This window comes from Cricetulus griseus, chromosome 2 (assembly GCF_003668045.3).
Source record: "Cricetulus griseus strain 17A/GY chromosome 2, alternate assembly CriGri-PICRH-1.0, whole genome shotgun sequence".
Classification (NCBI taxonomy): domain Eukaryota; kingdom Metazoa; phylum Chordata; class Mammalia; order Rodentia; family Cricetidae; genus Cricetulus; species Cricetulus griseus.
Genome location: NC_048595.1, coordinates 381048570 through 381076532, shown reverse-complemented (window position 1 = coordinate 381076532; position 27963 = coordinate 381048570). Strand labels below are relative to the sequence as shown.

The 27963-nt window shown below is 48.7% G+C and overlaps 1 protein-coding gene across 1 annotated transcript; it reads right to left on the bottom strand.

Moving 5' to 3' along the window:
* Samm50 (SAMM50 sorting and assembly machinery component) lies at positions 1-27824 on the bottom strand. The gene is made up of 15 exons (XM_027396142.2): positions 27697-27824; positions 22669-22779; positions 20332-20433; positions 17835-17922; positions 16013-16119; positions 15436-15566; positions 15137-15224; positions 13523-13651; positions 12804-12875; positions 12298-12384; positions 9499-9569; positions 6989-7056; positions 4983-5129; positions 4406-4547; positions 1-1200 (listed from the first exon to the last, which is right to left on the bottom strand). Exons 1-15 carry the CDS (start codon positions 27715-27717, stop codon positions 1155-1157), a joined length of 1410 nt encoding a protein of 469 aa, XP_027251943.1. The 5' UTR covers positions 27718-27824; the 3' UTR covers positions 1-1154.
* Between the last annotated feature and the right edge of the window lie 139 nt (positions 27825-27963).

The window sequence follows — 27963 nt, the reverse complement described above, 5'->3', positions numbered from 1 at the left end:
TTTTTTTTTTTTTTTTTTTGAGATGGGGTCTTATGTAGCCCAAGCTGGCCTTGAACTCAAGGTGATTCTCCTGCCTCAGGCTCCTGGGCTCACAGATGCTGAATCATCTCCCGGCTCAAGCCTTTACATTGGAACTTATAGATGACTCACAGTCCGTGTGCATATGCTAAGGCAATACCCTGTAATACCCTGATGTGACATGCATACCAGTGATTCCAGCATTTGAGGGGCTGAGTGAGGATCCCAGAAAGTTCAATGACAGCCTGGGCTATAATGAGACCCTGTCTCCCACCCACCCAAAAAATCCTGTAACATTTTATATGACAGCCCTGAGCATCGGCCGATACTGTGTCCAAGCAGAGGAAGGGTGTGGCTTCCAACTGACCCTCTTTTAAAGACTGAGGGTTAACAACTATATGAAGCCAGAGCAAGAGAGGAGCAAGTGGCAGACAGACAAGTGTGCTCCTCAGCTAGCCTTGAAATAAGGTTCTCGGGTCCATTTGGGGACCCAATGAAATCAAAAGGGTCCTTCAAAGAGAGTAGAGGCGGAAGGCAGGTCTGCCGGCTCTGAAGAGGAAGCATGGGCATCTGTAGAAGCCAGTCTTGCCCAGTGGCATCTGGGCCTCTGGACACCCCAGCTCCCTGCTGCTGATGGTTGTGCAGCTTGAGTCACCATGTGACATGCAGAGCAGCCATGGCTATCAGCAGACAGCACACTTCACCTCTACCTCAGTATCCTAACATCATACCAGCACTGGAAGACCACATTGCCAATGAAGTGGCCTGGGGTGACAGGGGCAGTGTCCTTTGAGGCCACCCAGAGTTCAGCCCTACTTCGGGTAGGTTGGAGCCCAACAGCAGACTCTAGGGGTCTATGAGGAAAAGGCACTTTGGGGAGGTCACCTGGAAGCCCTTAGGCCCAAAACTGCCCAGGTTGAACTGTCACATGTCCTCAGGAAAAGCAGGTGTCCAGACAGACACATGGCCTGAAAGACAGACCACATCCAGGACACAGTTGAGTGTTTCAAATTTATTGACCTGATTTCCCATAAGGATTATGATCCAGAAGCACTCAACTGTGTCACCTCCAAACAGGCCTGTGGCCTGGGAGATTCTCGCTGCACATCCAAGCTGACCTGGGGTTGTAACTTAAGTTACAGGAATCGAATCCCAGCTCCAAACTGGACGCCATCACAGATCCTAAAAGGAAAGGGAAAAGTCAAACACAGCATTCCTTATAATAGCATGAGGTTCCACTAGCCCCCTTAGTTCTGCCTAGGCTAGTAAGAACCAGCCTTTGGAGAAAGGAGAGAGAGCCTAAGACCCTCTACTGCTCCATCCCACCAGAAGCAACAACCCCCCACCCATTCCCCGCTCCCAAGTGTCAGGACAGGAAGGCACAGAAGCAGAAAGCCGGTCCTGGGACTCACAATGACCCCAAACCCAGCCAGCCAGACAGACCTGATCCAGGAAGGAAGATAAAAAGGGTCACCACAGGTGTGCTCTCAGGAGAGCTCAGCTCTGGGGCCCTTCTCACTCTGGCCAGGACTGGCTGCAGGTACCAAGCACCCAGTTCAGTGTCCTCAAGACACAGGTTCCTGAGTGCTGCCACACTGGAATGTGCAGCAGTCACTTACTCCCCTGAGGAGGAGCCCTCAGAACTGGGGGAAAGCAGTTCCCCTGGAGCCTGAGGAATGGAATCCGAGCTTCACAGTGTGCCAGTGCCCTCACTTGTGGGCCTAGGCTGCCAGTTCCACATTTTAGACTGAGGTCCATAAAAGGGACTGTGGCTGCTGTCACTGCTTTAAAGAAACACCCAGAGGAGATAAATATACCAAGTTCTTTAGAGAACACAAGGCATTCAGTACAGTTCTGTTACTACAACTGTAAACAAACCCAAGACGTTTGTGCTGTGACACACACATGACACAGAGCAATGCCCATGATGGGTACTCAAGATGGCATCCAGAGTCACAAGGCCAGGGCCCATCAGTCCTCTTGCATACCCCGTGGGCCTTCTCAGCTTCTACCCCTGGGCCAGGTGCAGGCTGCCTTCCCGCCCCATGGTGGCAATGCTCACCCCTCACAGCAGGCCCAGAGCAGCATCAGGAAAGCCTACTGATGCCCGCTCTTAACCCCCAGAGCTCCTCCTCCTGGGTGGTGTGCTAAGTGTATGGGACAGCAGACACAGGCCTCCCTGACAGACACGGAGAGGAAGACATCAATGTAGCCGGAGGGGGCGGGTGAGGAAGGAGAGTAAAGAGGCTCACTTGTCAGCAGCCATTCCCCTGAAGAGTCTGCAACCCTGCATTCTCTGTCTACCCACTCTACACTCCTCCCCAGGACAGCTGTGTCCAGTCAGGACGCCCTCCCCACCCGTGTCCTCAGAGAGTCCAGCAATGTCCCATCTTGGGGCCTCTTGCCCTCCCCAGCTGCAGTGATGGTGTCCCTCCTACAGCTCAATGGGCAGCGGGAGCAGGGCTGATTCATCGCTGGGTCTCCAGAGACCTAGCCTGAGGAGCCCTGCTGTGACACAACCCTCAGGTCCCAGAGAAGGCGGTGACATAAACCATTCAGGATGGAAGTCAAAACACTTCAAACTGCCTCCCTTTTGTAAAGGCCTCAACTGCCAATTACAGAGAACCTGGCTTAACCCTGGGGGAGGGGCTACAGACAACTGTCCACCTGCCAACTGCCTAATTTTAGGAACACTTTGAAATTGAGGCCATGTCCCTCAAATGTTATCAAATTCCACTCTTGCTAACAAAGCTGCAAGCCAAGCTACACAGGGAAGGATATTTCCAAATTCTAGGCTGGTCCTGGACTTCACTGCCCCCTGCAAACACCTGCTGCCACCGTCACAATGGCAAACAGCTGCAGCAGCCTGAGCCAGGGCCTTCCCCCACTTCAGCAGCAGACTGTTTCTTTATGAAGGAAGGCTATGTTCGGGATCAATCTTGGAAACATGCTTTTCGGGTTTAACTAAGAGAGAGGCACAGCTGAGGGGTCTTGAGCTGTAAACAGCATATGCTAAAGGGCCAATTAGCAAAAGGATCAAAAGCAAAGCAACTGCTTGGTGCACACTGCCACCCTGTGTCTGCTGTCAGTATTACAGTAGCATGGCTCACAAACGCGGAGGTGTTAAAAGCAGCAGCAGCGCCCACTGGAGCACAGCACACTCCCAAAGCGGGTGAACTAGCCCAGAGTACAGCCTGAGAAGTGCTCCTGGGTTCTGGCCCTGACTTGACACCAACCTGCACTCACAATGCTCCCTGCAGGGCTTCCCGGGGGGCATGGGCCTCGCGGCCAGCTGGCCACAGCTCCAGCTGCACCTGCATGGAAGGCTGCACAGAGCAAATCCCCGTGCTGAAGAGGCAGCTGCTGAGAAACCACCCACTATGCACCAGGGACCTAAGAGCATCGGGCCTTCTCTTCACACCTGCAACTGTGGCATGTCAAACTTCAGGCAGCAGGCATGGTGTGGACAGGGCACACCACTCAGTGACAGAGAAGGACAGGCCAGGACAACACCAGCAGTCTCAGGAGTTAGAGACGCCACACAACAGCAGAGCAGCAAACATCTATCCTTGAAGGGTCCCCTTCATCCTCTGGATAGGAAAACGGACTCAGAGTAGTTAAGTAACCTAGTCCAGGTCTATTACAAGGAAAGGTGGCACCTGGCATGTGGCCCTGGGGAAGTGATCTAGCTTGGATAGTCACATGGGTAGGGCCCATCAGTGGATTTGAGCCTGTGTAGAACACCTAAGCACTTGGATTGTACTGTCTCTCTATGAGACTGTTTGTCAAGAAGGTGGCCATGTTCGAGCCAGGCATAGTGCCCTAGCCAGGAACTTCCCCCCAGCACCCATCTTGACTTCTGACTCCCTTGTCCTTTAAGCATCCTGTATATAATAATCCCTCTGGGTCTCCAGACACTTGCACAATGCCTACAAGGTAATGTAAGAGATGAGGTAACTCATACAACCCTGAGCAGCCCTTAGCCAAATTCACCCGAGTAAGAGAGCCATTACTCCCCATCCATGGGTGGAGTCCTCTAGCCCATGGCTAGGCTGTGGCCAGACAGCCCCAGCCAGTGGTGGCACAGAGAAGCTCTTGCTACTGCACTACCCTTCCAGCAAGCAGGGTCAATACTTCCCACCTGGTTAGCTCCTCAGTCGGAGGGCTCGCTGCCCTGGGGACAGTAGCAGCAGTGTTTCAGGGAAGGGGTGGGCATCTCCCTTTGCCCTCTAACTAAAGGAGAAACTCAAGCAGAGGTCCCACATACTTTTCATTCTTTAGTTGACTATCCAATCTCTCCCAGTCCCAAACCTTAAAGCCACTGAAGTGACCAGCCCAGTGCAAACGGCAACTCTAGAGCTACGGAGCTGACAATGGCTCCACACACCTGTCACCTCGCTGTACGCCCATAGGAATGCAGTAGTTCAGCTCCAACCGAGCGATGTTGCCAAGCCGGAGGACGATGCCTGCTCCATAGGACCAGCGGATGCATTCAGCCAGCTTCCGGATGTGGGCTTTGGGGCCCTCACCTGAAATAGCAAGGGTGGTGTTAGAAGACGTGTGGCTCCCTCCCTGGCAGGGCCCCTTACAGCTGGGCCCACCCAGTGGAGATAGGTATAGGATTGGGTATCTGCCTCCCACTGTCCCAGAGCCAGCTGAGTGTCTCAACTCCCTGGGTCTGGCTATCCTGCCCCCTCTAACTACAAAAGCTCTCCCAGGAAGCAGCTGGGAGGCCCCACGCCACACCTCAGATAGGGCCCGGGCTCCCAAACTGTTCAGCTCAATCAGTCCCCTGTGAACACCTCTGACAGAGCCCTGCTGAGCTCTGGGCCCTAATGATACTGGAAGCACTTAAAGCTTGTTTGTAGAGTAAGAAACAGACCACAGACCCCTGCTCCATGATGGCATCCTCAGGGAAAGGCAGCACCCCACACCAGAAGGACTTGTAGACAGGGTAGACTCACCATAGTTGAGGTTGCACAAGTTGCCCGCATTGAGGAAAAAGTGGGTTCTGAAAAGTTCTCCGAAGCCACCCTGGCCTGGCCGGAAGGGCAGTGGGGTGTAGAGGTGCAGGCCCCCAGCCCAGTATGCCTCCCCTCCCAGGTAGTCTCCTAAGGAGGGAGAACAGAATCTGCTGACTTGGGCAACTAGGCAAGCGCAGCCTCCCTCTTTTTCGGTATCCTTTCACACTCACATAGCTGAGGAGCCAGGGTACGACATAGAAGAAGGCTGCCTGTCTGCAGTGTTCCTTCTCCGAAAGTGGCCTCTCTGAGCTTCCCTGTCTTTTACCATCACTATTCTCTTTATCTGGCATGTTGGGACAGTGTCTAAGCCCAGCCTGTTGGGGGATGCCAGAGCCCAGGCTTTTGCTCAAAAGACTCCTGGTTTCAATGTTGGAAGGCCAGAGTCAGTCATAGGCTCAAGTTACCAGTAGAGGAAATCTGCTGGGATGATGTCCCTCAGCCTGCACCAGCTGCTTCCATCAGTCAGGGGAAGTGTTTGGTTGCACCAGCTGCTTCCATCAGTCAGGGGAAGTGTTTGGTCCCTGTGGGCCCAAAGCCTGCGCCTAGGTAAGTTCTCCCCATTTGTGTGCCTTGCTCTTGCCCTCCATTTCTCTTGCCATTTTCACAGCTCTTTTGAGCTGCCTGTGTTCCTTGCTTCTGGGGCAGGAAAGCTTCAATTCTCTTAATTCCATGCTGGTCACCAGCAGGGAGGGGATGTATGAAAGCAGAGAAGCAGGGGTGTCTAAGAGACCTTGCCGAACCCAGGGGACGCCAACTGACCAGCCCTCCAGTGTATTCCAAATACATGTAGTTGTCATGTGTCTTTTTGAAAATGTGCATGAGGGCTGGAGAAATGACTCAGTTGTTAAAGGCTGGGCTCACAAAAAAAAAAAAAAAAAAAAAAGTGTATGAGAGCCAGGTGTGGTGGTGTACATCTTTAATCCCAGTACTCAGGAAGCAGAAGCACGATGATCTCTGTGAGTCTGAGGCCAGCCTGGTCTACAGAGTGAGTTCTAGGACAGCCAGAGCTACACAGTGAGACCCTATCTCAAAACACCAAAAAACAAAAACAAAAACAAAACAAAACAAAACAAAAAAACAAAAAACAAAAAACAAAAACACAGTATGTATTGTCAGCATGTGTCTCTGTGCACCATTGGTGTGCGGTGACTGCAGACACCAGAGGAGAGCATCAGATCCCCAGAACTAGAGTTACAGATGGCTGTGAGCCGCCAGGTGGGTACTAGAAACCCGGGTCCTCTGGAAAAAGTCAGTGCTCTTTAACTGCTGAGCCATCTCTCCAGCCCCCATGTATTATTTTACATCTAAAACAAAACAGAGCCAAATTTAATCTACCTCTCTACAATGACCAGAAATAACTGAGTACCAAATCAGTGGCTCCTTCACTTTATAACTTTTTGTGTGTTTTTAACTGAGTGATTGGAAACAAATGTGCATGCATGTAAAAGCAAATATTTTCAGGATAGCTTCTGAACCTGGAATTTCAGCATCAGTGGATAGAGCTATGGTCAGTTTAAAACAAACAAACAAACAGAAACAAATCTCAAGAAAATCACCTTATTCACACTCGCAGATCTACATTGTTTCTACCTGGTAAGACAAATTACTGGGCAAACCTTCAAAGCCAGAAGAGATAGCACAGCATGCAGTCCGTGGGAGCAAAAGCATGGGAGTCAGGCCTGCTGAGCCTTCAGAAAGGGGGCTGTGCCCTAGGACACAGGGCTACTTGGATTGCTGGTTTTTGAGCAAAGGTCACCCCCAGACAGCAGGAACTGGCATGACTGCTGGAAATGCTCTTATCCTTATATTCAATGCACACTGAAGCCACAGGAAGTCTTGATACTCGCATTGTTCCAAACTGAGATTTCTGTTGCCTCGGTCCCCTCACAAATGACAACCCATACAGAAAGAAACAACTGCATGTCTCCAAGTCTAATCTCACTGACCTTCGCTCTGGGGTCCAATGCTGTGCATGCTAAATCCTCGGACGCTCGTGGGACCTCCCAGGTAAAACCTGCAGCAAAGTGACAGGTGTGTCAGGTCATTAGGTGAAGATCCACAAGACCCGCAGCCAGAGAGCCAGCAGCAGGGTCACAGTTGGTTCTAGGTAATGACATTGTCCCCACACAGCAGAACATTAGGAGAAGGTGGGAAACATCAAGTGAGCATGACACCTGTCAAAATCTATCTGACACGTGATAGCAGCTCATGCTGGGGAGATGAGCAATGAGACAAAACAAAGAAAGACATGGGGGTGGGGAAGGTGAGCAAGGAGGAGGAGGACCATCCTGTATAAACGGTGGGCAGCTGTCTAAGAGACCCACCATGAGGTTCTCTCCTAAACCAGACATCCCCAGCCACATTAGGTTGAGAAGGCAGGGTCCACATCACACAACAGTGTGGCATACCACAAGAGGGGCCAGATGATACCAGAAGGAAACAGACCACACAGAGCATTACTCTGGTTTTCTAAAATGAATTGTACTATGTTCTAACTGTCAAGGATAGAACCCAAGGGCCTCCCTGAAGGTTAGTCAAGTTCCTCATCGACACAATCCTTGAGTTCCTACAATGCTTTTTAATTGGGGGAGGATGTTCTAGTTTTTAAGGTATTTCTATCTCTGTCGATCCGTCCATATCCACCTACATCTATCTATACATATATAGATATATTTTAGAGAAGGCCTCATTACGTAGCCCTGGCTGGCCTCAAACTCGAGAGATGCACTTGCCTCTGCTTTCCCAAGTACTGGGATGAAAAGCACACAACACAAAACACACACACACACACACACACACACACAAAAAAAAAAAAAAAAAAAAAAAAAAAAAAAAAAAGGCAAACAAGCCAGGAAGTCATTGAGTATGCCTTTAGTCCCAGCACTTGGGAAGCGGAGACAGACGGATCTCTGTGAGTTCAAGGCCAACCTGGTCTACAAGAGGTAGCTCCAGGACTGCTAGGGCTACACAGAGGAACTCTGTCTCAGAAAAAACAAACAAGCAAACAAAACCAGAAAAGCGCAAAACATTACACCCAGCTAAGTAGTGAACTGTGTACAAAGCTGTTCGGTGCCCTGGGAAGAGTGGTTCAAGAGTCTGAGACAGTGCATAGGGAACAGGGCTCTAGTTTTCTTCCTCCACCCATAGAAATCTCTCTGATGAGTCCGTACGAACTCAGGGGGCTCAGAGGTTCACACACGCTTTTACTGTCTGATTGCTATGCTTTACCAAACAGTCTGCTGACATAATAATGCAGGCAAATGGTAGACTCTGTGCTTGGGTGCTTCTTAAAGATTTCTTTATTTTTATGTGTAAGAGTATTTTTGCCTGCATGTCTGTCTTGTACTACACACAGGGCTGATGCCTGAGAAAACCAGAAGAGGGCATGTAATGCTCAGACATTGTAATCACCCATTCGGGTGCTAGAAAGATCCCTGGAACCCACACAAAGAGCCAGATGCATAAGAAGCAACTATAATCCCAAGCACTCTCGTAGTGAGATGGGAGATGTCTCATCTGGAAGGTTGGGCCAGCCAGACTGGCATTTGCAGCACAATAGTGAAATCAAGAGACCCTGACTAAAAATAATGGGGAAGGTGAGAACCAACTCTTGAAGGTTGTTTTCTGACCTCCACACACACCCCACAGCAATCTGAACCTGCACACACACACTCAAAATGTTACTTATGAAGACTTTCTCAGTGAACAATCACTCTGTGATCTCTTGAACAAATGATAACACAAGTTGCATATAAAATACAATGTCTTCATAGCTCACTGCACACACACAAACACTCCTAACTGACCAAAGGGAGCCAGCCCAGGGTTAGGCTGGCTTATCCTCTGGGAGAACTGAGCACTTTCTTTCTTTCTTTCTTTCTTTCTTTCTTTCTTTCTTTCTTTCTTTCTTTCTTCCTTCCTTCCTTCCTTCCTTCCTTCCTTCCTTCCTTTCCTTCTCCTTCTCCTTCTCCTTCTCCTTCTTTTGGTTTTTTGAGACAGGGTTTCTCTGTGTAGTCCTGGCTGTCCTGGAACTTACAATGTAGACCAGGCTGGCCTCAAACTCACAGAGATTCACCTGCTTCAGCTTCCTGGGTCCTTCCCAACAAAAAGCAAGTGGGTACTAAGTATGAGTAGTAGGTACTTCAAAAAATGAAAACCAAGAGCAATCTGAATATTGCTCTCATCTGTAAAAAAAAAAAAAGACAACCCAGGCTGGGCTGTAGTGGCACACACCTTTAATTCCAGCACTTGGGAGGCAGAGGCAGGCAGATTTCTGTAGTTTGAGACCAGCCTGGTCTACAAGAGCTAGTTCCAGGACAGCCTCCAAAGCCACAGAGAAATCCTGTCTCGGAAAAAAGAAAAAAAAAAAAAAAAAGAAAAAAAAAAACAAAACAAAACAAACAAAAAAAGACAGCCCAAAGTCCAGAGGAAGGTGGGAGTCTCTGCTGGCACTGACCTGTCAGCAATGCTGGATGGCTTGTCACCAATGGGCACCAACATTCCACCCCAGAGAGATGTGGAGAATACCTGTGTGAAGGCAACAGTGTTTCTTTCTGTCCCCATGAGCACCAGCAGGAAGCTGGCTCTTCTCTGAATTGGCATGCAGAGCAGAGCAAAGCAGAGTAGAGCAGAGCAGAGCAGAGCAACAGCAGGGACATGGGGACCAGGGGCTGTGAGGTTGAAGAACTCAGTCAGAGGCAAATTTAAATTCCAACAGAGTCACACAGAAGTGCAGCAGGGCTTAGCTTGTGATCCAGCCAGGACAGGACCCTCTTGCACAGGAAGTAATACCCATGGAACAACATGATAGAGAAGGGTAGCCAGGACCCTAGATATGAGACCCTGTGTCTGTTCAAACCCCAAAATGTGAGGAGACTGAGGTATGCAGCTCCTCAGGCTAAAGGTCTATACAGGCTATGGTGCTCCTACAGTCATACAGTGTAAAGACGTGTGTCTAGCTCTCCCTCAGGGGCAGCACCGGATATCCAGTAAGGAGGTTCAGTGACACACTCTTTAAATCATGTAGGTCATCCCCAGTCCTACTGAGTACCACTGCTGAGCTGGAGGCCTCTCACTCAGCAGCCCCAGGTTCTCATGGTGTTGGACTGGCCAGAGCCTCTGCTCATCTTGGTCCTTTGTCTACCCCTGCCAACTCCACACTGCCCATATGGTCTTTTTCTAGATGCTTCAGGAGCAAGGACTAGAGATACAGAGTGGAAGAGTGGGCAGAGCCACACAGCACACAAGACAGCACCCACAGGGCATAATAAGACAAAATCTCCCAACTTCACCACTGTCTGATGGCACACTCATGTGCCCATCTGTTGGTATGGCATTCTAGAAGCCACAAGCTACACTACACCTGGTTAAAAATCACCTTTGCAGCAGACTTTGGAAGGCCAAGGCTCTAGTCTGATGAAGGCTGGCCAGGCTGAGATAGCTATTCAGGTTACCACACCGGAGACATTTTCAACTTAACAGTAGGTTTGCTGGGAAATGATGCCGTGAGGAAGTAAGCCAAGAAGCACCCATACTCTACTCTGACATTTCCAATTAGTGGGAGCCACACAGTGACAACAGTGCTGGCTGCATGGGGCTCAGGCTCTGACCTGCTTCCACTCCTGGTCCTTCTCTGGGCTAAGGCCTGCCTCTGCTGCCTGGAGACCTCCAGGGCCTCAGCAGACTCCCAGACCTGCCCAGCCCATATGTACATACCACCACCTCTGGCCTGGAAGGCAGCTCACTGGGCTCCTGAGAAGAGCAGACCCCTCTTTACTTCTTTCTAGCCCTGCACGGGCTCCCACTCAGATGTCCATACTTCACATTCCCAGCAGCAGACAAGGTCCCAGTTCCTTCCTGCCAAAGCCAAACATCCTGGGCCCTCTACCCTCCTCCTGTCAACCCATCTGTTCATCTACTCATCCTCTACCACTCACCTATCTGTCTATATCCTGTCCTACCCACCCATTTGTGTGCCCACCTATCTATCTGTCCACCCACCCACCCATGTACCCACCCATGCACTCATCCTGTCCACCTGTCCACTCTCCCACCACACACATGTAGATGCCTCAAAGAGCCACTCTGTTTTCTCCTCGGTCTCCTAAAATAAGCACTTTATTTTGAGGTGACTTTAGGTTCAGAGGTACAGTCCAGGGCTCTTCTTCAGTCAGTCTCACCACAAAGCCAAGGGTCCACCCTGATCCTTACAACTTGCTGAACTCTGACCTTACAGACACTAGCTCTCCACTGATGCTCCTCCTCCTCCAGGAGTCAGGGTGGCACCTGCACTAAGCCATTCCCTCCACTAGCACTGGCCCTATCCTGCCCTCTACTCCCTCCCTCCCCCAATTCTGCCCATCTCAGCCACCAATACTTCCTGTTCTCTTTAGGTTCTACCCTCATACTCCCACCTCTTGATACACACACCTGAAGTGCCTGGCAGCCAGGATGCAGGTGTGTGGTGGGGGAGTGGACAGGCGGATAGGATGAGTGTGTGCATTGATGGATTGGTAGGTCAGTGGGCGGGCACACAAATGGGTGGGTAAGAGAAGGTATAGATAGATAGGTGAGTGGAAGAAGGATGAGTAGATGGAGATGGGTGGACAGATAAGTAGACAGATGAGTGGGTAGGTGGTAAATGGGTGGGCAATAGATGGGTGCTTCTACCAAAATAAGCACAGTGGAGCCCTCCACTCCTCAATCTATAGGCAAGAAGATAAGAGATGGTATCTGGAGACATGCCTGTGCCAAACTCCTAAAAGCCTGTAGCAGGAGGCCATGTGGACAGGTGACAAATGGACATTACAGCAACAGAAGGCAGATGAAGGACAAGTGCCTGTGAAGGAAGAGCCTCATCCCTCAGAAAGTGTCCTGTGAAGCCAGCATGAGCAGAGGAGAGCAGCAATGAAAATCAGGGCACTCCAGGCACCACTCTAGAGCATAAACTCACAAGAAAGCCGAGGCAAGGTATGCAGCTAGGGGAGCTCAGCGGGGGGATAGGAGGGAAGGGGGCGCAGGGAACTCAGAGCATGCTCCACACTGAAGGCACAGGCAGCTGAGTCTGAGCAGCGCCAGGCAGAGAGAAAAGGCATGATAGAGTTCTGAGATGGCTCTAAGAGTGAGGACCAGCACAGCTGGCAGGTCACACACATAATATATATATGTCCTGTGGGCTAAAGTATCATAGCACTGGGCACTCAGGACCCCAAGGTGAAGGCTGACCCCACAGGCACAGTGCAGGTTGGAGACTCACCGAATCCAACATGAGTGGCTTATTCAGCTGAAGCTCAAAGTCTTCCTTGATGAAGCTCACATCACCTCCAGTATAGCCCGCCAGCTCCTGAGGAAGAAGCCACAGGTCACAGAGACACAGGGGCTACTAAGCACTCACTGCCTTTGCACTGACAGTTTTGCTGTTTGTGCCTCCCAGAAGACCCTGCTTGCTCAGCACCTTGAAAGAATGAGCCACTTCATGGCAGGAACATTTTACATACAGACCTCACCATTCATTGCTCCTCTGAAAATGAAGATTGGGCACCCCAGGGTCCTGTCTGCACCATGAGCAGCAGGATGAGATGGGCTGGATCACCACAGTCTACAGTGTGTCACCCAGTCCTCCTGTACCTTCAGGGCAGCTGACCACACTTTAACAGCACTCACCACTACTCCCCATGGGCACCAGTCCCGGCACTGTGCGTGACAGACCTGTGCACACTTCCTTGGCTCCCCAAGCAGAGGAAAACCAAGTGAGAACACTACCTGGTTGACTTTGAGCAAGGCCCCTCTTCTTGGTAAGATAGATGAATTCCGAGAGTCGATGACCATGGCATGCTGAAAGAAATGAAAGGAGCCCACTTTCACTTCAAGCAGCTCCAAGGATAATAAACCTCGCTGTGCATTGAGGGCTAAGGCTGTGCTGTGCATGCCCACAGCACTTCCCCTGTTCCTGCCTTCCCAGGATGGCACAAAGTTCTAAGATGGCGTACCCACCAGAGAGTTTCCCACTGACACCTACCAGCCTTGTTCCCTCAGAGAGCCCAGCACCCACCCTAAGTCAGCTCACTGCATTTCTTTTAATTTCTGGAAGGTAAGATTCTACAGCCAGCTCTTTTTTTTTTTTTTTTTTAAGATTTACTTATTATGTACATATTGTTCTGTCTGCATGACAGAAGAGGGCACCAGGTCTCATTACAGATGATCATGAGCCACCATGTGGTTGCTGAGAATTGAACTCAGGACGTCTGGAAGAACAGTCAGTGCTCCTAACCTCTGAGCCATCTCTCCAGCCCCCACAGCCAGCTCTTAAACATGTTTATGCTTCCACTGATGTTACAAAAAATAATATGAGGCAAGGAACTGGAGGCCACTGTCCCAACCACCCAATCTCAGTGACACCTTAGCCCCATACCAGCAGAGACTAACCAACCAATGGGCCACAGGCTGTCAACACATTTCTCCAGCCAGACAGCAAGTCCTACCGAGAGAGACGACTTCAGTGAGTGTCCGCTTTCCTTCCGCACAGCAAATGATGCAGTCCTCGAGAGGCAGCCCAGTTCCCGCCACACACCCTCCCATTTGACGGTGTGACTGGTCTTCCATATGGGAAACTGTAAAGGCACAGAAGGAAGCCTTTTTCTGCACTGTTCACATTGGAACAAGCTGCTGCAAAGCATCCTTTGAAATGAGGTACCACTGACTAACATACTTGGCAAATTCTTTTCTCAGCACCAGGGATGGGATGGATCAGGACCTTGCTGGCACTTGATCCTCCCCCAGCCCCAGCCCCCAGATAAACTGTTTGAAATGAAAGGAAATAGGGGAGGAGGAGGAACAGAAGAGGACACAGCAAGAATGATGGGGAGAGCTGTAAACTAAACCAAGCAGTACTACTCTGAGCTGCAGGTGAAGGAACAGGGCCATACCCAAAAGCTAGGGGTGACGCTGTCAACAGCAGGTACCTGTCTCATCACAGTAAAACACACAGATGATGTGACATATCCCATTCAGTCCACTTGACTGGCTGAAGGCAGATCCAGTAACCTGTCACCTGGATGTCATCAGTCCCAGAAGAACAAGGAGACTAAGCCATATGGGGCCAAGGGCTTTCTTCCCATAGCCAGAGGGACCAAGCAAAGCCAGGTCCAGGGTCTGCCTCTCAGCAGGTCTGCCCCACAGCCTGCCCCATACTCTAGCTCAGAAAAGCCCCATTCTCTCTAAATGTCATGATGTCAGGGAACTTGGGGAAGTAGCCGTGACTTCACTCACAAGGACACCAGGTGCCAAGTTTCCCACAGAGCATCCCAGCAAGCTCTGCAGCCTGCAGGCCAGAAGGAAAACACAAGGCTACTGAGGCACCAACTGAAGCCCAGTACACAAACTTGGTGTGTAAGAATGTGGACCAAAACTGCCCACCTCAGCACACAGGGGCACTGTGCAAGCCTGAGGAGTCCACTGAGACTCTGGCAGCAGGGGTAGTAGCAGCCAGGCTCAGTGGTCACTCTACATGAGGGTCCCAAGACTCTGTTTTCCCCAGATGCCTGCCAGAAGTAAAGCTTCCTAGTCAATTCTTCTGTCCTAGAACACAGGACTGGTCTTAGTGAGAAAGCCACTTATTCAGGGAGATACACTGCTGTTTCCACAGTAACCATCAGGAGTCACAGAGCCAGACAGTGTACCCACAATGCCCAGTTACACTTAGGGTGGTCTGAGACACGGCCAGTTCTACCGGGCCTTGTCCTTCAACCTGATACAACCTCATGCAATCCTACCTACACTCCATCCCCCTTTGCATCTATTGTTGCATGTGAAAAGTAACCCTGATTCTTTCAGGGTGTGTTCTTTAAAAAGCTTAGGGTACCAAGGAGAAAGATGGGAAGCACTGGGTGCTACTGTCAGTCAGGAGCACAGATGCCACGTGACCAGAACTGACACCAGCCAGTTCTTCCCCTTGTTTCCCTACACTAACTAGCGGGGAGGCATCTAGCCAGGAGATGGCCACCAAGGGGTGAAAAGTCCACACTCATCCACCCATTTCCCTTTCCAGTCAGTGAACTCACTGTCCCCACCCTGCACACAGGGCCTGGTGTACTCACACTATACTCAGCAGACACTCCTCTGTCGGTCTCCCGGAGTGAGCTCCATGGGAACTGCCCAGTAACTTTATATAAGTTTACAGAGAAACTAGAAGGCAATGGGACAGAGCTTTAACAGCAGGTCTGTGCACAGGGCTTGCACAAAGATAACAACAGGCCCAATTAGACTACATCGGGCTCATCCTAAGGGCAGCAAGTGCGGCAGAGGCGGCTGGTGGCCAGGTGTCATAAGACACTCAAGCCATCTACTTTAACTTTTAAAACAGGCCACTGAGCTCAAGACTTGTTTGGTTTCCTACTTTCTCTCGAAGTTTCCAGGCTGTGGTTTGAAGAATGACAGGCCATAGGAAGTTTCTTTGGTTCCATATGAAAACTGAAAAGTCACTTTTTCTGCACGTCCTAGGAGATTGGGGAGTTTGAGGCCAAGTACCTAAGGGAGGAGAAAGGATGAAGCTGACACTGGACTGGTATAAACGAGGCACAAGCACACACAGCCTTTTTTCTTACGAAGTGCCCTTCACAAGCACAGACTGACACCATACTGACCACCTGGGAAACTGGAAGGCACAAGTCTCCCACATCAAACCCAAACCTCCTCCACTGAAGCATAAAGGAATTGAAACAAGACATCAATGTGTTCATCTGTCCTAGTACTAGGGTTAGTATCGCTACAAACAACCTCAACTTTATGCTGATTGGTTCTAGGAAGGTTAAAGGGAAATTGTAGATAACACCCAAGCCCAAAAACCAGCAACTCCCTGGGTATTTTTTTTGTTTTGTTTTGTTTTGTTTTGTTTTATTTGTTTTTTTCCAAAAGGCACATCTTCAAAAAGCTTACACTCAAAAGAACTCTAAACAATGGAAGTCATGTCCTACCATACTGCCTTCATTGTTTCCAACCATGGTGTTGTAACTGCCAGTAAGCCTCCTTAACTCTGTCACTTCAAAGGTGACATCTAATCCATTTGGCAGTGCATCATCACCTAAAGAAGCAAATATTTAAGTGGTCAGCATGGCTTGGTGGGTAAAGGCACTTGCCACCATCCCTGCCAACCTGGGTTTGATTCCAGGACCCATATGATGAAGGAAAAGAACACATTTCTGCAAGTTGTCACAAGTATGTGCACACTTACAAACCAAACACCCCTCTATACCTAATACTGGACCCTGCTCTCTGTTCTGGATACAGCCTCAGTTGGGAATGTGCCCACCCTAGGGAGGCCTTTGAAAATTTTGAATCCCAGCCAGGCTGTGGTGGCACACACCTTTAATCCCAGCACTTGGAGGCAGAGGCAAGGCCAGCCTCATCTACAGAGTGAGTTCCAGGACAGCCAGAGCTACACAGAGAAACAGAGAAACCCTGTCTAGGAAAAAAAAAAAAAAAAAAAAAAAAAGTCCCAACCAACTAACAACAAAGCATGGGATTCATATGATGGTAAGGATTTTAGTAACCTAAGAGAAACGAGCAACACAGTAGTCCAGTTAAATGTCCTCCATCCAGCAGGGTGTGAGCAGTGTCTGGGCTGGAGGTTTCTACCTCACAAACCACCGAGGCATGGGGTGCACTCTGCAGAGTGAGGTCAAACCTTGCAGGGCTGGGGTCTCAGAGGAGGAGGCAGCTCTTGCCTTCCACCCAGGGTACCTGCTGGGTGTTCTGCTAGACACCTGCACAGTCATCAGGAATGGAGATGTCCACATGGTCTCCACAGGCTGGGGAAGGAGGGCTGGGTAGAGCTTTAGCAGTGTTCTGGTTTTTACTTTTATTTATTTATGTTTTACTTTTGAGACAGGTTCTCTCAATGCAGTCCTAGTTGGCCTAGCACTTGCCAAGTAGACCAACCTGGCCTTAAACTCACAGAGATTCACCAGTTTCTGCCTTCTGAGTGCTGGGATTGAAGGTGTATGCCACCACACCAAATCCAAACCCTCTATTTCTTTCTCTCTCTCCGTGCCCCCCCTCCAGGTTTCACTTTTCAGAGTGTTTTTGGTGTAAGACAGAACAAAAGGCTGCACTCTCATCAACCCTTGCCATACTGACACATGCCCCACTATTAACAGCTCACTTCACCTCACATCCCCAAAGTTCACTTGTCACAACTGTCATGCCCACAATTCACAGCAGGGTCAGTGACATGTAGTGTGACGTGAATAATGACAGGTTGATAATGCCCTAAGCCAGCCTTTGCTGTCAGGTAATTCTATCATGCAGCCAGGGAAAACAGCTGAAGTCACAGCCAGAAAGGAGAGCTGACCAGTACAAGGCCATGTTCAACAGGGACTGGAGACAGTCGAAGCCTTATGCCAACAAATGGGCACTGAACTGACCTTGGAGAGGCAGGGGAGGCCTGCATGCTCAAACTCTACCATTCACACTATTGGGCCAGAGACAAGTTACCTAAAAGGCTCAAAACCTCCATTTCATAAATAAAATGTATCTGACCCTTACCAGTGTTCCCAGATGCTCCCAACTCCCATCTGACTAATCAGTGGGTCTTGAGCTTTATCACAAATTAGATCACTGGCCCTACCCACTCCTCTGCTGTGATGAAACTCAAAGGTGTATCTTTAGAGGCACCTAACTGATTCCAAGACCTGCCTGAGAAACCTTTGGGGGCACTCTGCATCCAACCACATGGCTGTTCTGTAACCCTGGAGGCTACATGGTAGCATCAGAAAGGTACTTTCCCATGGTACCTACCATGACATGTGTCGATCAAAACATCCACTTGCCTAAAAATTCCTAGGCGAAGCAGTTTTTCACGGGTTTCATGTGATTTCCGCATTACCTGGGACAGACAACAGAGAATGAGCTCTCCTAAGACACGGGAGCACTGAGAGCCATGTGACCTGTGAGCATATGCATTGAGAGGTGCATGCAGCAAGAAATGTCTGTGAAATTCCACGCGCAACAGTGTAGTGGGCAGGAGGACACTTAGGGCTCAGCAGAGAAGAACAAGCTTGGAGTGGCCTGAGTACTGAGCAGAAACTACAGCATGTGAGAGCAACACCCTGGGGATGGACACGGGGAAAAGCCGACAACGGAGCTGTAAGATTAACATGACTGAGATGGAAATCAGCCAGCAGTGTCAGTACCAGACACAGAAATCAGCCAGCAGAGTGAGTATCAGATAGAGAAATCAGCCAGCAGGATGAGTACTAAGGCACAGAAAGTAGCCAGGAGAGCAAGTATCAGACACAAAAGAGGCCAAGAATAAGAGGGAAAAACAGGAGAAACACTCAACACTGGCGACAAAGTGGCACAAAGAGCTGTGAATGAACAAAGGCTGAGAACCCATAGGAAAACAGGTGCTCCACAGTGAGAACCCAGGCATATGTCCCTAATCCCAGCACTCAGAGGCTAAGGCTGAAAGAGTTAAAGATGGAGGCAAGCCCAGGTCACATAGTGAGATGCTGTCTAAAGAAACAAAAAAGGAAAACAAAACAGAGAGATATGAATGGCAAAAATTAAAAAAAAAAGCATTTGAGGGCTGGTGTGATGGTTAAGTGAGTTATAGTGTTTGATACAAAACCCTAGTTTGATCCCAGGGGCATATATACAAATCAAAATAATGACACAGCACTGTGTCTACTGGATGGCAAGACCTAGAGTGTGGCTCTCAGGTCTAGGGAGTGAACCTTCCCTATCCACCTGCAGGGTATGGAATGATGACTCTCCTTGAAGACCAATATGCTGACCCTTGAAGTGCCCTTTGGCCTAGTAACCCTACTTGTACTGTGCCTGCTATGACACAACAGTAAGATGCCGAATGCACAGCTATGGTGAGAGCCAATCACTCAGTTTAGTTAATGTTCACCAAGAGAGACATACGATGATACAAAGTGTTTGCAGTGAGGCTTCCCAGACAGGTAGAAAAGACTGCCCTCACAATGACAAAAAAAGAATGCTAGTGCTCCCTGCCACCTGGGTTCTTCCTAGTGAAGGACACACTTGGAAGGGCATGGTGTAACCTGAGCTGGCCTCTGGGGGTTGTCAGGCAGTGGCAAGGCACAATCACCAATATACTCTCCACCTGTAACAGTTTATAGCTCTCTATGTAACTGTCTTGAAACATCACTTTACATCTAAAAACACAAACTTTTAGTTGTTGTTTTACTAACACTCACTGTTCACGGTTAACAAAAGGAGGCAGAAAGGAGCCAGTCAACCTGGCCACAAGGACCTATTGATGACCTCCGTTAGGCATGTCAGTATTGTCCAGGAACAGGACAGAAGAAAGCCACAGACAACTTCCTACTACAGCACTGGAAAGAGTCTGTGCAACATAGCAAGGGCCTGGGTGATGTACAGTAGGTATCCCCAGAGGATCGCAAGGGCCCGAGTGGTATGCAGTGGGTATCCCTGAAGGATCCCTAGTGCCTGAGTGATGTGCAGTGGGTATTCCTGGAGGATCCCAAGGACCTGAGTGGTATGCAGTGGGTATCCCTGAAGGATCCCTAGTGCCTGAGTGATGTACAGTGGGTATCCCTGAAGGATTCCTAGGGCCTGAAGTGATGTGCAGTAGGTATCCCAAGAGGATCCCAAGGGCCTTAGTTGTGTGCAGTGGGTATCCCCAGAGGATCCCAAGGGCCCGAGTGGTGTGCAGTGGGTATCCTTGGAGGATCCCTAGGGCCTGAGTGGTGTGCAGTGGGTATCTCAAGAGGATCCCAAGGGCCCAAGTGGTGTGCAGTGGGTATCCCCGGAGGATCCCAAGGGCCCGAGTGGTGTGCAGTGGGTATCCTTGGAGGATCCCTAGGGCCTGAGTGGTGTGCAGTGGGTATCTCAAGAGGATCCCAAGGGCCCAAGTGGTGTGCAGTGGGTATCTCAAGAGGATCCCAAGGGCCCGAGTGGTGTGCAGTGGGTATCCTTGGAGGATCCCTAGGGCCTGAGTGGTATGCAGTGGGTATCCCTGAAGGATCCCTAGGGCCTGAGTGATGTGCAGTGGGTATCCCCAGAGGACCCCAGGGCACTCAGCAGGACCCCAGAACAGCTCTGATGCTGAGAGACAGGAAGAGTACAGGGCAGATGGAGCAGATAGGACAGACTCATCCTTTCTCAGGATGAACAGAGGTATAACAGCGGAAGCTTGTGAGAGCTGTAGGAGGGGCTCTGCAGGCTTGGGTCCCTCTGCAGTGAGAGGCTAGGGGTAGTCTCAGACTCTTTAGGAGTTTCATGCAGAGTGCCACACAGAACTTACCTCAATGAGGTTTTTAGCCTTAAAAACATCTTCAATTTCACAAATGATGATGTCATCCTTAGTCCGTCCAAGTCCATCAAAATGAACATGCTGAACCACCACCTAAATGTAAAAAGGGGACTGAGGTCACCACCTCCAGCACAGGAGTGAAGCCAGTGTCTGAGACAAAGGGCAAGGTCTTTTCAAGTGTAATAACCTGGATTTCTTATTTTTGAAACAGGGATTCCCTGTATAGCTCTGTAGACCAGGCTGGTCGCAAACTCACTCCGATCAGCCTGCCTCTGCCTTGAGAGTGCTGGGATTAAAGGTGTGTGCCACCACTGCCCAGTTCTTTTTTTGATTTTATGTATACGGGTATTTGCTTTCATGTATGTCCATGCAACATCTAAGTGCCTGGAGAGGACAGAAGGCAGCATCAGATTGCCTGGAACTGAAGTTACAGATGGTAATAACCTGCCATGAGGGTGCTGGGAGTTGAACCCGAGTCTTCTGGAAGAGCAATGCTCTTAATCTCTAAGCCATCTCTCTAGTTCCCTGTGGTTTTTTTTTTTTTTTGTTTGATTGATTTTGTTTTGAGCCCCTGTATTTTTTTTTTTTCTTTTCTTTCTTCTTTCTTTTTTTTTTTTTTTTTTGGTTTTTCGAGACAGGGTTTCTCTGTGTAGCTTTGGAGCCTATCCTGGCACTCTCTCTGGAGACCAGGCAGGCCTCGAACTCACAGCGATCCGCCTGCCTCTGCCTCCCGAGTGCTGGGATTAAAGGCGTGCACCACCAACACCTGTCGAGCCCCTGTATTCTTATTTTAAGATCTAGCCTCTGCCAGGTCTGTACCGCCCATGAATGAGCTCTGGCATCTCTAGCCAAAGAACCCAAGATCATGTGGGTTGTGCGCACTGATAAGTAGAGAGGCCCAACCCTCTTAACATGGCCACACTCAGCCTCTGATGTAGGATGGAGATCCTTCAGCAATGTCACAAAGCAGGTAAAGAATGATCCTCGAGGGCTGGAGAATTAACTCAGTGGTTAAGAGCACTGGCTGAGCCGGGTGTTGGTGGAGCACGCCTTTAATCCCAGCACTCGGGAGGCAGAGGCAGGCATATTTCTGTGAGTCCGAGGCCAGCCTGGTCTCCAGAGCGAGTGCCAGGATAGGTTCCAAAGCTACACAGAGAAACCCTGTCTCGAAAAACCAACAACAACAACAACAAAAAGAGCACTGGCTGCTCTCTCAGAGGACCTGGGTTCAGTTCCCAGGATTCACTTGTCACCTCACAACTCCCTGTAACTCCAAGATTTAACATCTTCACACAAATATACATGCAGGCAAAATGCCAATGTCCATACAATAAATAAAGTGGAGTTGGATGGTGGTGGTGCACCCCTTTAATCCCAGCACTCGGGAGGTAGAGGCAGATGCATCTATGAGAGTTCGAATCTAGCCTGGTTTACAGAGGGAGTTCCAGGACAGGCTCCAATGCTACACAAAAGAACCCTATCTCGAAAAACCAATAAATAAATAAACAAACACATTAATAAGAAAAAAAGAAGATTATTGACTCTTCTGGGAGAAAGGAACAGAAATATAAACTCAAGGATTGGGGCTGTCTGTGATAGAGGACCTATCTGGAATACAAGAGGTTGCCAGGTGTGGTGGCATATGCCTTTAATCCCAGGACTCAGGAGGCAGAAGCAGGTGGATCTCCATGAGTTAGAGGACAGCCTGGTCTACAGAGCAAGTTCTAGGACAGCCAGGGCTACACAGAGAAACCCTGTCTCAAAAACCAAAACAAAATAACAACAAACAAAACAAAATAAAAACGCCCAAATAAAAAGGATTCAAGAGGTTCTGGATTCCATCCCCAGTGCCACCAAAAATATAGACTTAAGCATAATTGGAATCTATCTTTGAAAAACTTTTAAAAATTTATTTTATTTTATGTTTGAGTATTTACCTCATGCACATATTTCTATTACATGTGTTCAATGCCTGTGAAGGCCAGAAGAGGCCATCAGATCTTCTAGACTCTAGAATCTACAGATGGTCTTGAGTCACCATATGGGTAACAGGAACCAAACCCAGGCCATCTGTAAGGGCGACCAGTTCTCTTACCCACTAAGCCATCTTTCCAACCATGAAAAATGAGTTTTGCTCTATTTTTGTTTCAGTAGAAATAAAATGTGTTTGCCTAAACCAGTCACACCAACTGTTCACCAGGAAAACCTGAGAAACAAGTCTCTCTACTTGCAAATGGGTGACACGAGAGCTCCTTTACTTCTCCATAGGGGCTTACCAAGAGAACATTCCAGAAACAACCATATCAAAATGTTCCATAGAATACTTACATCTTTGTTTTCCAGAATTTCCTGTTTCGCCTCAGGTTCAACTTCCACAAACTCAGCTTCTTCTCCCAAAGCTCCAAAGTCAGGTCCACTCGATGGAAGAGGCTCCAGACTCTGCAAGGGATGGATGAACCCAAGACAATTAAACAAATGAGAACAAGCCAAGCTTCCACCTTTTGGCTTCAGATGGTGCCACAAAATCCAGTAGAGTTGCTCCCTCGGGTGTGTGGGGATGGAGATGGGAGAGTAGAGAAAGGACAGGGAATACAAGGGAAGGGAGTATAAGCTGATGAGCAGGTCCAGGTTCCAGGGACAGTGTTTAATAACCGTGTTCACTGGGTTATTAGTAAGTAAAAGCAAAGATTTCAAAACAAAACAAAACCCTTGCTCATCAAAGGGCCAGAAAGGAGGCACTTTCTACAATCTTAGTTTTGTGGCACTGGGGACTGAACCTAGACCTTTGCACATGTTGGCCAAGTGCTCTACACCACCAAGCTATATTCCTGAACCTTCTGAACTTGTTTTTTTCTTTAGTTTTCTGAGACAGGGTCTCTCCTGAAATACACTGTGTAGTGAAGGTTTCCTTTGAAATTCCTCCTGAACCTGTCCCTGCTTCCAAGTGACAACATGAACTGTCATCACCTCAAAACACCACAAAACAAGCCATGGTGGCACATTGGCGATAATCCTGTAGTGGCTCTTGCCGGTGAACCTGTAACGCTGGCCACCCCCCCTTTGGGTGTGGCTTCAGGCCGACGGAAGCAGAAAGAGTGAAGCTTGAGGCATGGTCTAGCTTGCCCTGCCTCATTCTCTTGGGTCAGGTGATCTGATAGGAAGGGCACGGAAGTGCTCCTGTGGTTCTTTATTATTATCATTTGTGTAAGTGTTCCCCAATAAACACCCATTTATCATTTATCTTGGGTCTAGTGAAATCTTTACATCCTCACCTTCATAATCCCAACACCAGGAGGCTAAGACAGAAGGGATTCTATCACTAAACAAATAATCACAACAGTAACTTAAAAAAAAAAACAAAAACACTTTTTAAAAAATACTTTATTTAACTTTATTTTATGTGCATTGGTATAAGGATACCAGATCCCCTGGAACTGTAGTTACAGACAGGTGTGAGCTGCCATGTGGGTGCTGGGAATAGAACCTGGGTCCTCTTTAAGAGCAGCCACTGCTCTTAACCACTGAACCATCTCTCCAGCCCCACAATAGTAACTTCTTAATACGCTTTCTGGAGGCAGGGGCTGGGTGAGCCTGGCTGGGAAGACTGGAAAAAATTACATATATATAACATATACATATTACAATTTTTTATCTGTGTGTGCATAACATGTAATCGGGTGCTTTTTAGTCACCACTCTGTTCTTGTAAGTGAACACCCTAAGTCACTGGGACACTTAATGGCAGAGAGAGCCAGGTATCCCTCAAGTAAACTCAGAGTGGCAATTCAGAGGATGTCAAGAACAGGCAGGCAGAATGTGGCTACTTCCTAACTCCATGCTTGTCTGCAGTCAAGACCCTCTACAGCGCACACAAGTGCTGGCAACTGTAAAGCAAGGAGACCCTGAGACTGTCATTTCCTTCTCCTGCAGTACTTAGAGGCCTTCTGCCACAGGCACCCTGTACACAGTCTCTGCATCAGGATAAGGAGCCCACCAGACTCCCATCTCCTCCCACACCTGCCCTAACGACTAGTCTCCAGACTCCCATCCAAAAAGTACCTTCATGTTGGTTCCCTGAATAGTCTAAAGATCCACCTTAAATGTCTTCCATCTTAGAGGGAGGTGAGGTACTAAGACAGGAACTCAGGCCTTGAATTTACTACAATTCTCCTGCCTCAGCCTCCCGAATGCTGAGTCACCATGTCAGGCTAAATACTGCCTCTGAGCCATTGTGTGTGTGTGTGTGTGTGTGTGTGTGTGTGTGTGTGTGTGTGTGTGTGTGTGTTGTTTTTTTACAGTTCTTTTTTTTTTAATTGTATATACAGTTATCTGCATGCACACTTGCATACCAGAAGAGGGCACCAGATCTCATTATAGATAGTTGTAAGCCACCATGTTGTTGCTGGGAATTGAACTTGGGTCCTCTGGAAGAGCAGCCAGTGCTCTTAACCTCTGAGCCATCTCTTCAGCCCCCCCCCCCCCCCCCCCGTGTGTGTGTGTGTGGTGTGTGTGTGTGTTTGTGTGGGTGTGTGTGTGTGTGTTTTGTGGGCATGTGTGCAGGGTCAGGATCAATGTCTCACATACCCAGGGATGGCCTCAAACTCACTACATAGCCAAGAAGAGTCTTGAACTCCCGATCCTCCTGCTTCTAACTCCCAAGTTCCTGGGATTACAGCCACCATGCCTGATTAAATGCTAGAAATTTGCAACTTCAGACAGGTTTTCTTTTTTTTTTTTGTACTCAATTCCTATCCACAGGATACTGATTAAATATAATTTTCTTTCTTTCTTTCTTTCTTTCTTTCTTTTTTTTTTTTTTTTTTTTACTTAACAAAACCACTAAGTCTCTATGGTGAAGGGAAAAAAAGAAAAGCAGGTATGTGACTATAACCCCAGCACTCATGCAGATGTAAGACTGTAAGTTCAATCCCAGCCTGAGGTACTTACCAAGGATGACAAAGAATACATCATTTCATGTCATTATCCACTGGTTTTTGTTGTTAGTGTTTTTAAAACTAAATCACTATTAACTTCTTATAAGTACTGAAACACTATTAGGCAAAGCAGGAATGTACACATGGATCCATTCTTAATCCAACAGTTGGCAAATATGCCTTGTTTGGGCAGAGTTTGCATTCCATTATTCTAAAAAGTTCCAATATAGTTCCTAAAATGTTAAAGCATGGGAAAAGTTCATCAGAAACCACTGGCCCCATAATCTGGAGGGAAGATGTTAAAACAGGATGTCACTGTGATTTACACTTCTGCCAAAGTTTAGTGTCCTTCAGGATTTGTTCACTACATATTATTTGTTTGTTTTTTGTTTTTAGTCAGGGTCTCACTATGTAGCCCTAGCTGTCCTAAAACTCACTAAGAAGATAGGGCTGGGCTCGAACTCCCAACAGATCCAACTGCCTCTGCTTCATTACTGCTGAGGTTAAGGGTGTGAACCACTATGCCTGGCAAATAGATCAGTAATCCCAGCTACACAAAAGTACGAAGGATACCAAGTTCAAGGCCAGCCTGGTCTAGAGAGTGAGCTCAAGGTAGGCCCCGAGGTAGTGAAAGGCTGTCTCAGAATTTTAAAATATTTGAAGAGATCTACAGATCTAGGTCAGTGGGTGCTTGCCTGAAGGATGCCTGCAGTGCTGAGGATCTTGCCTAATAGGTTCCTGCACTATTCAAGAGAGGACTGGAAAAGTAATATGAACTAAGTTCTGAAAGATATGACTATTTTAGGGGCTGGAGAGACGGTTAAGAGCCACTGACTGCTCTTCCAGAGGTCCTGAGTTCAATTCCCAGCAACCACAGGGTGGCTCACAACCATCCGTTATGAGATCTGGTGCCTTCTTCTGGTGTGCAGATATACATGGAAACAGATTGTTGTATACATAATAAATAAATATTTTTTTAAAAAAGATATGACTATTTTGGTAGGTAAGGCAGGGTGTGGACATGACCCGTAGGATAGGGAATGAGCCCAGGTCAACAGCACAGTTCAAAGTGTATCACAAGTGCAATGGTATGTGAAACAGCCGTGTGCATGTGGTGTGCCCAAGTCTGGAGGCCTCAGGCTAAGTGCTATTGGAAGTAAAGGAACACTACCAGAAAATGAGTCGTAGGGCAAGTGATGCTATTGACACTGTGTGGTGCTGGGTCCAGGACTCCGTAAGTCTTGATTTTAGAGCATTTTGAGGCTCTGTGACTCTGGACAGATGGCTCATTCTCTGACCTTTGGGAACAATTACAAAATGAAAGAATCTGGCAGTAAGTAGCCAACTACTTATTCAGTAACATTAACAATAGGCTGTTGGCTGCAACTAAGGTACCACACTGGGCCCAAAAGACCACTACAAAAATAACTAACTAAATAGAGTTGGTCATGAAGAAGATCTGTGTCCCTAAACAGAAACTAACTTGTTCATCAGACTATAGGAGACATGAGGAAGACAACAGGCAAAAACCTCAAAAAAGGCAACTTCAAAGATAGTAACTGAGCCAAGCATACCAACACATGTCTGTAATCCCAGAACTCAGAGGCCGAGACAGGACTGCTAATGTGAGGCCATCCTGGGGTACAAAGCCAAAGGCAGAAAATGACAGGGGAGGAGGAAATGATGAGACGGGACAAGTCTCTTCTCCGCTTTGCTCTGCCCACTCAGGGGAAGGAGAGCTCATTCTGTTGTATAGAACAAGATGCAGCCCAATTCCAGGTGGCAACTAAAAGCCAATTCAAGAGTATAGAGGGCTCAGCAGGTACAGGAGCTTGCCCCTGGGGCCTGATGACTGTGTTAGATTCCACATGGTGGAAGGAGAATACTGCAACACGTTGTCTTTGGACTTTCCCATGGACACACAAAAAAACAAACAAATAAATAAATGCAAGCTTTGTTTTTGTTTTTAAAAGCAAGAGCATTGGGCTAGAGAGATGGCTCAGCATCTTGCAGAGGACCACAGTGGTACCGGCACCCACCTGGGGGCTCACAACCCTCTGTAATGTAACTACAACTTCAGGGGCTCCATCGCCCCCTTCTGGTCTCCACAGGCTCTGCACACAAAGTGCACACACACAGATGCGAACACTCTTGCAAATAATAACTGAAAAATTTAAAACAAGTCTGTTAAATAACTTGTTCATATCTTGCCTTCTGACAAACCCTTCTTCCCCGCCGCGGTCCCATAGAGACCGGTGCTGTGAGGTCACCCGGGGAAATTCCGCTGAGTGACCTTGGGTAAGTCACCACCGTCCTCGGGACCGCTACCGTCGCAGGCCCAAGCGGTTCCCGCACCCTTCCCACTGCCCTTGCCCCGGGAGGTGCGCGTGTCCCCACCCCCCGACCGCCGCGGGGCCTCTCACCCGGGCGTGCACTGTCCCCATGGCTCCCTCTCCGGCTGCTCCCCCGCGGAAGTGCCCGCGCCCAGCCTAGCTCAGCCACAGGCACAGACGCGCGGCTACAGGTCACGGAAGCTGTTGGCCTATCATCGCCAAGTTGCAGAGCTTAGGGCCCGCCCGCTAGCTCAAGGGCCTCCGCTCATTGGTCAGTATGAGACAGTGACCCGGATGTTGTTCCCAAGAACGCCGGGAAGCCCCCGGTGCAAACGTAGAGCCCTTGTTAGTAACGCC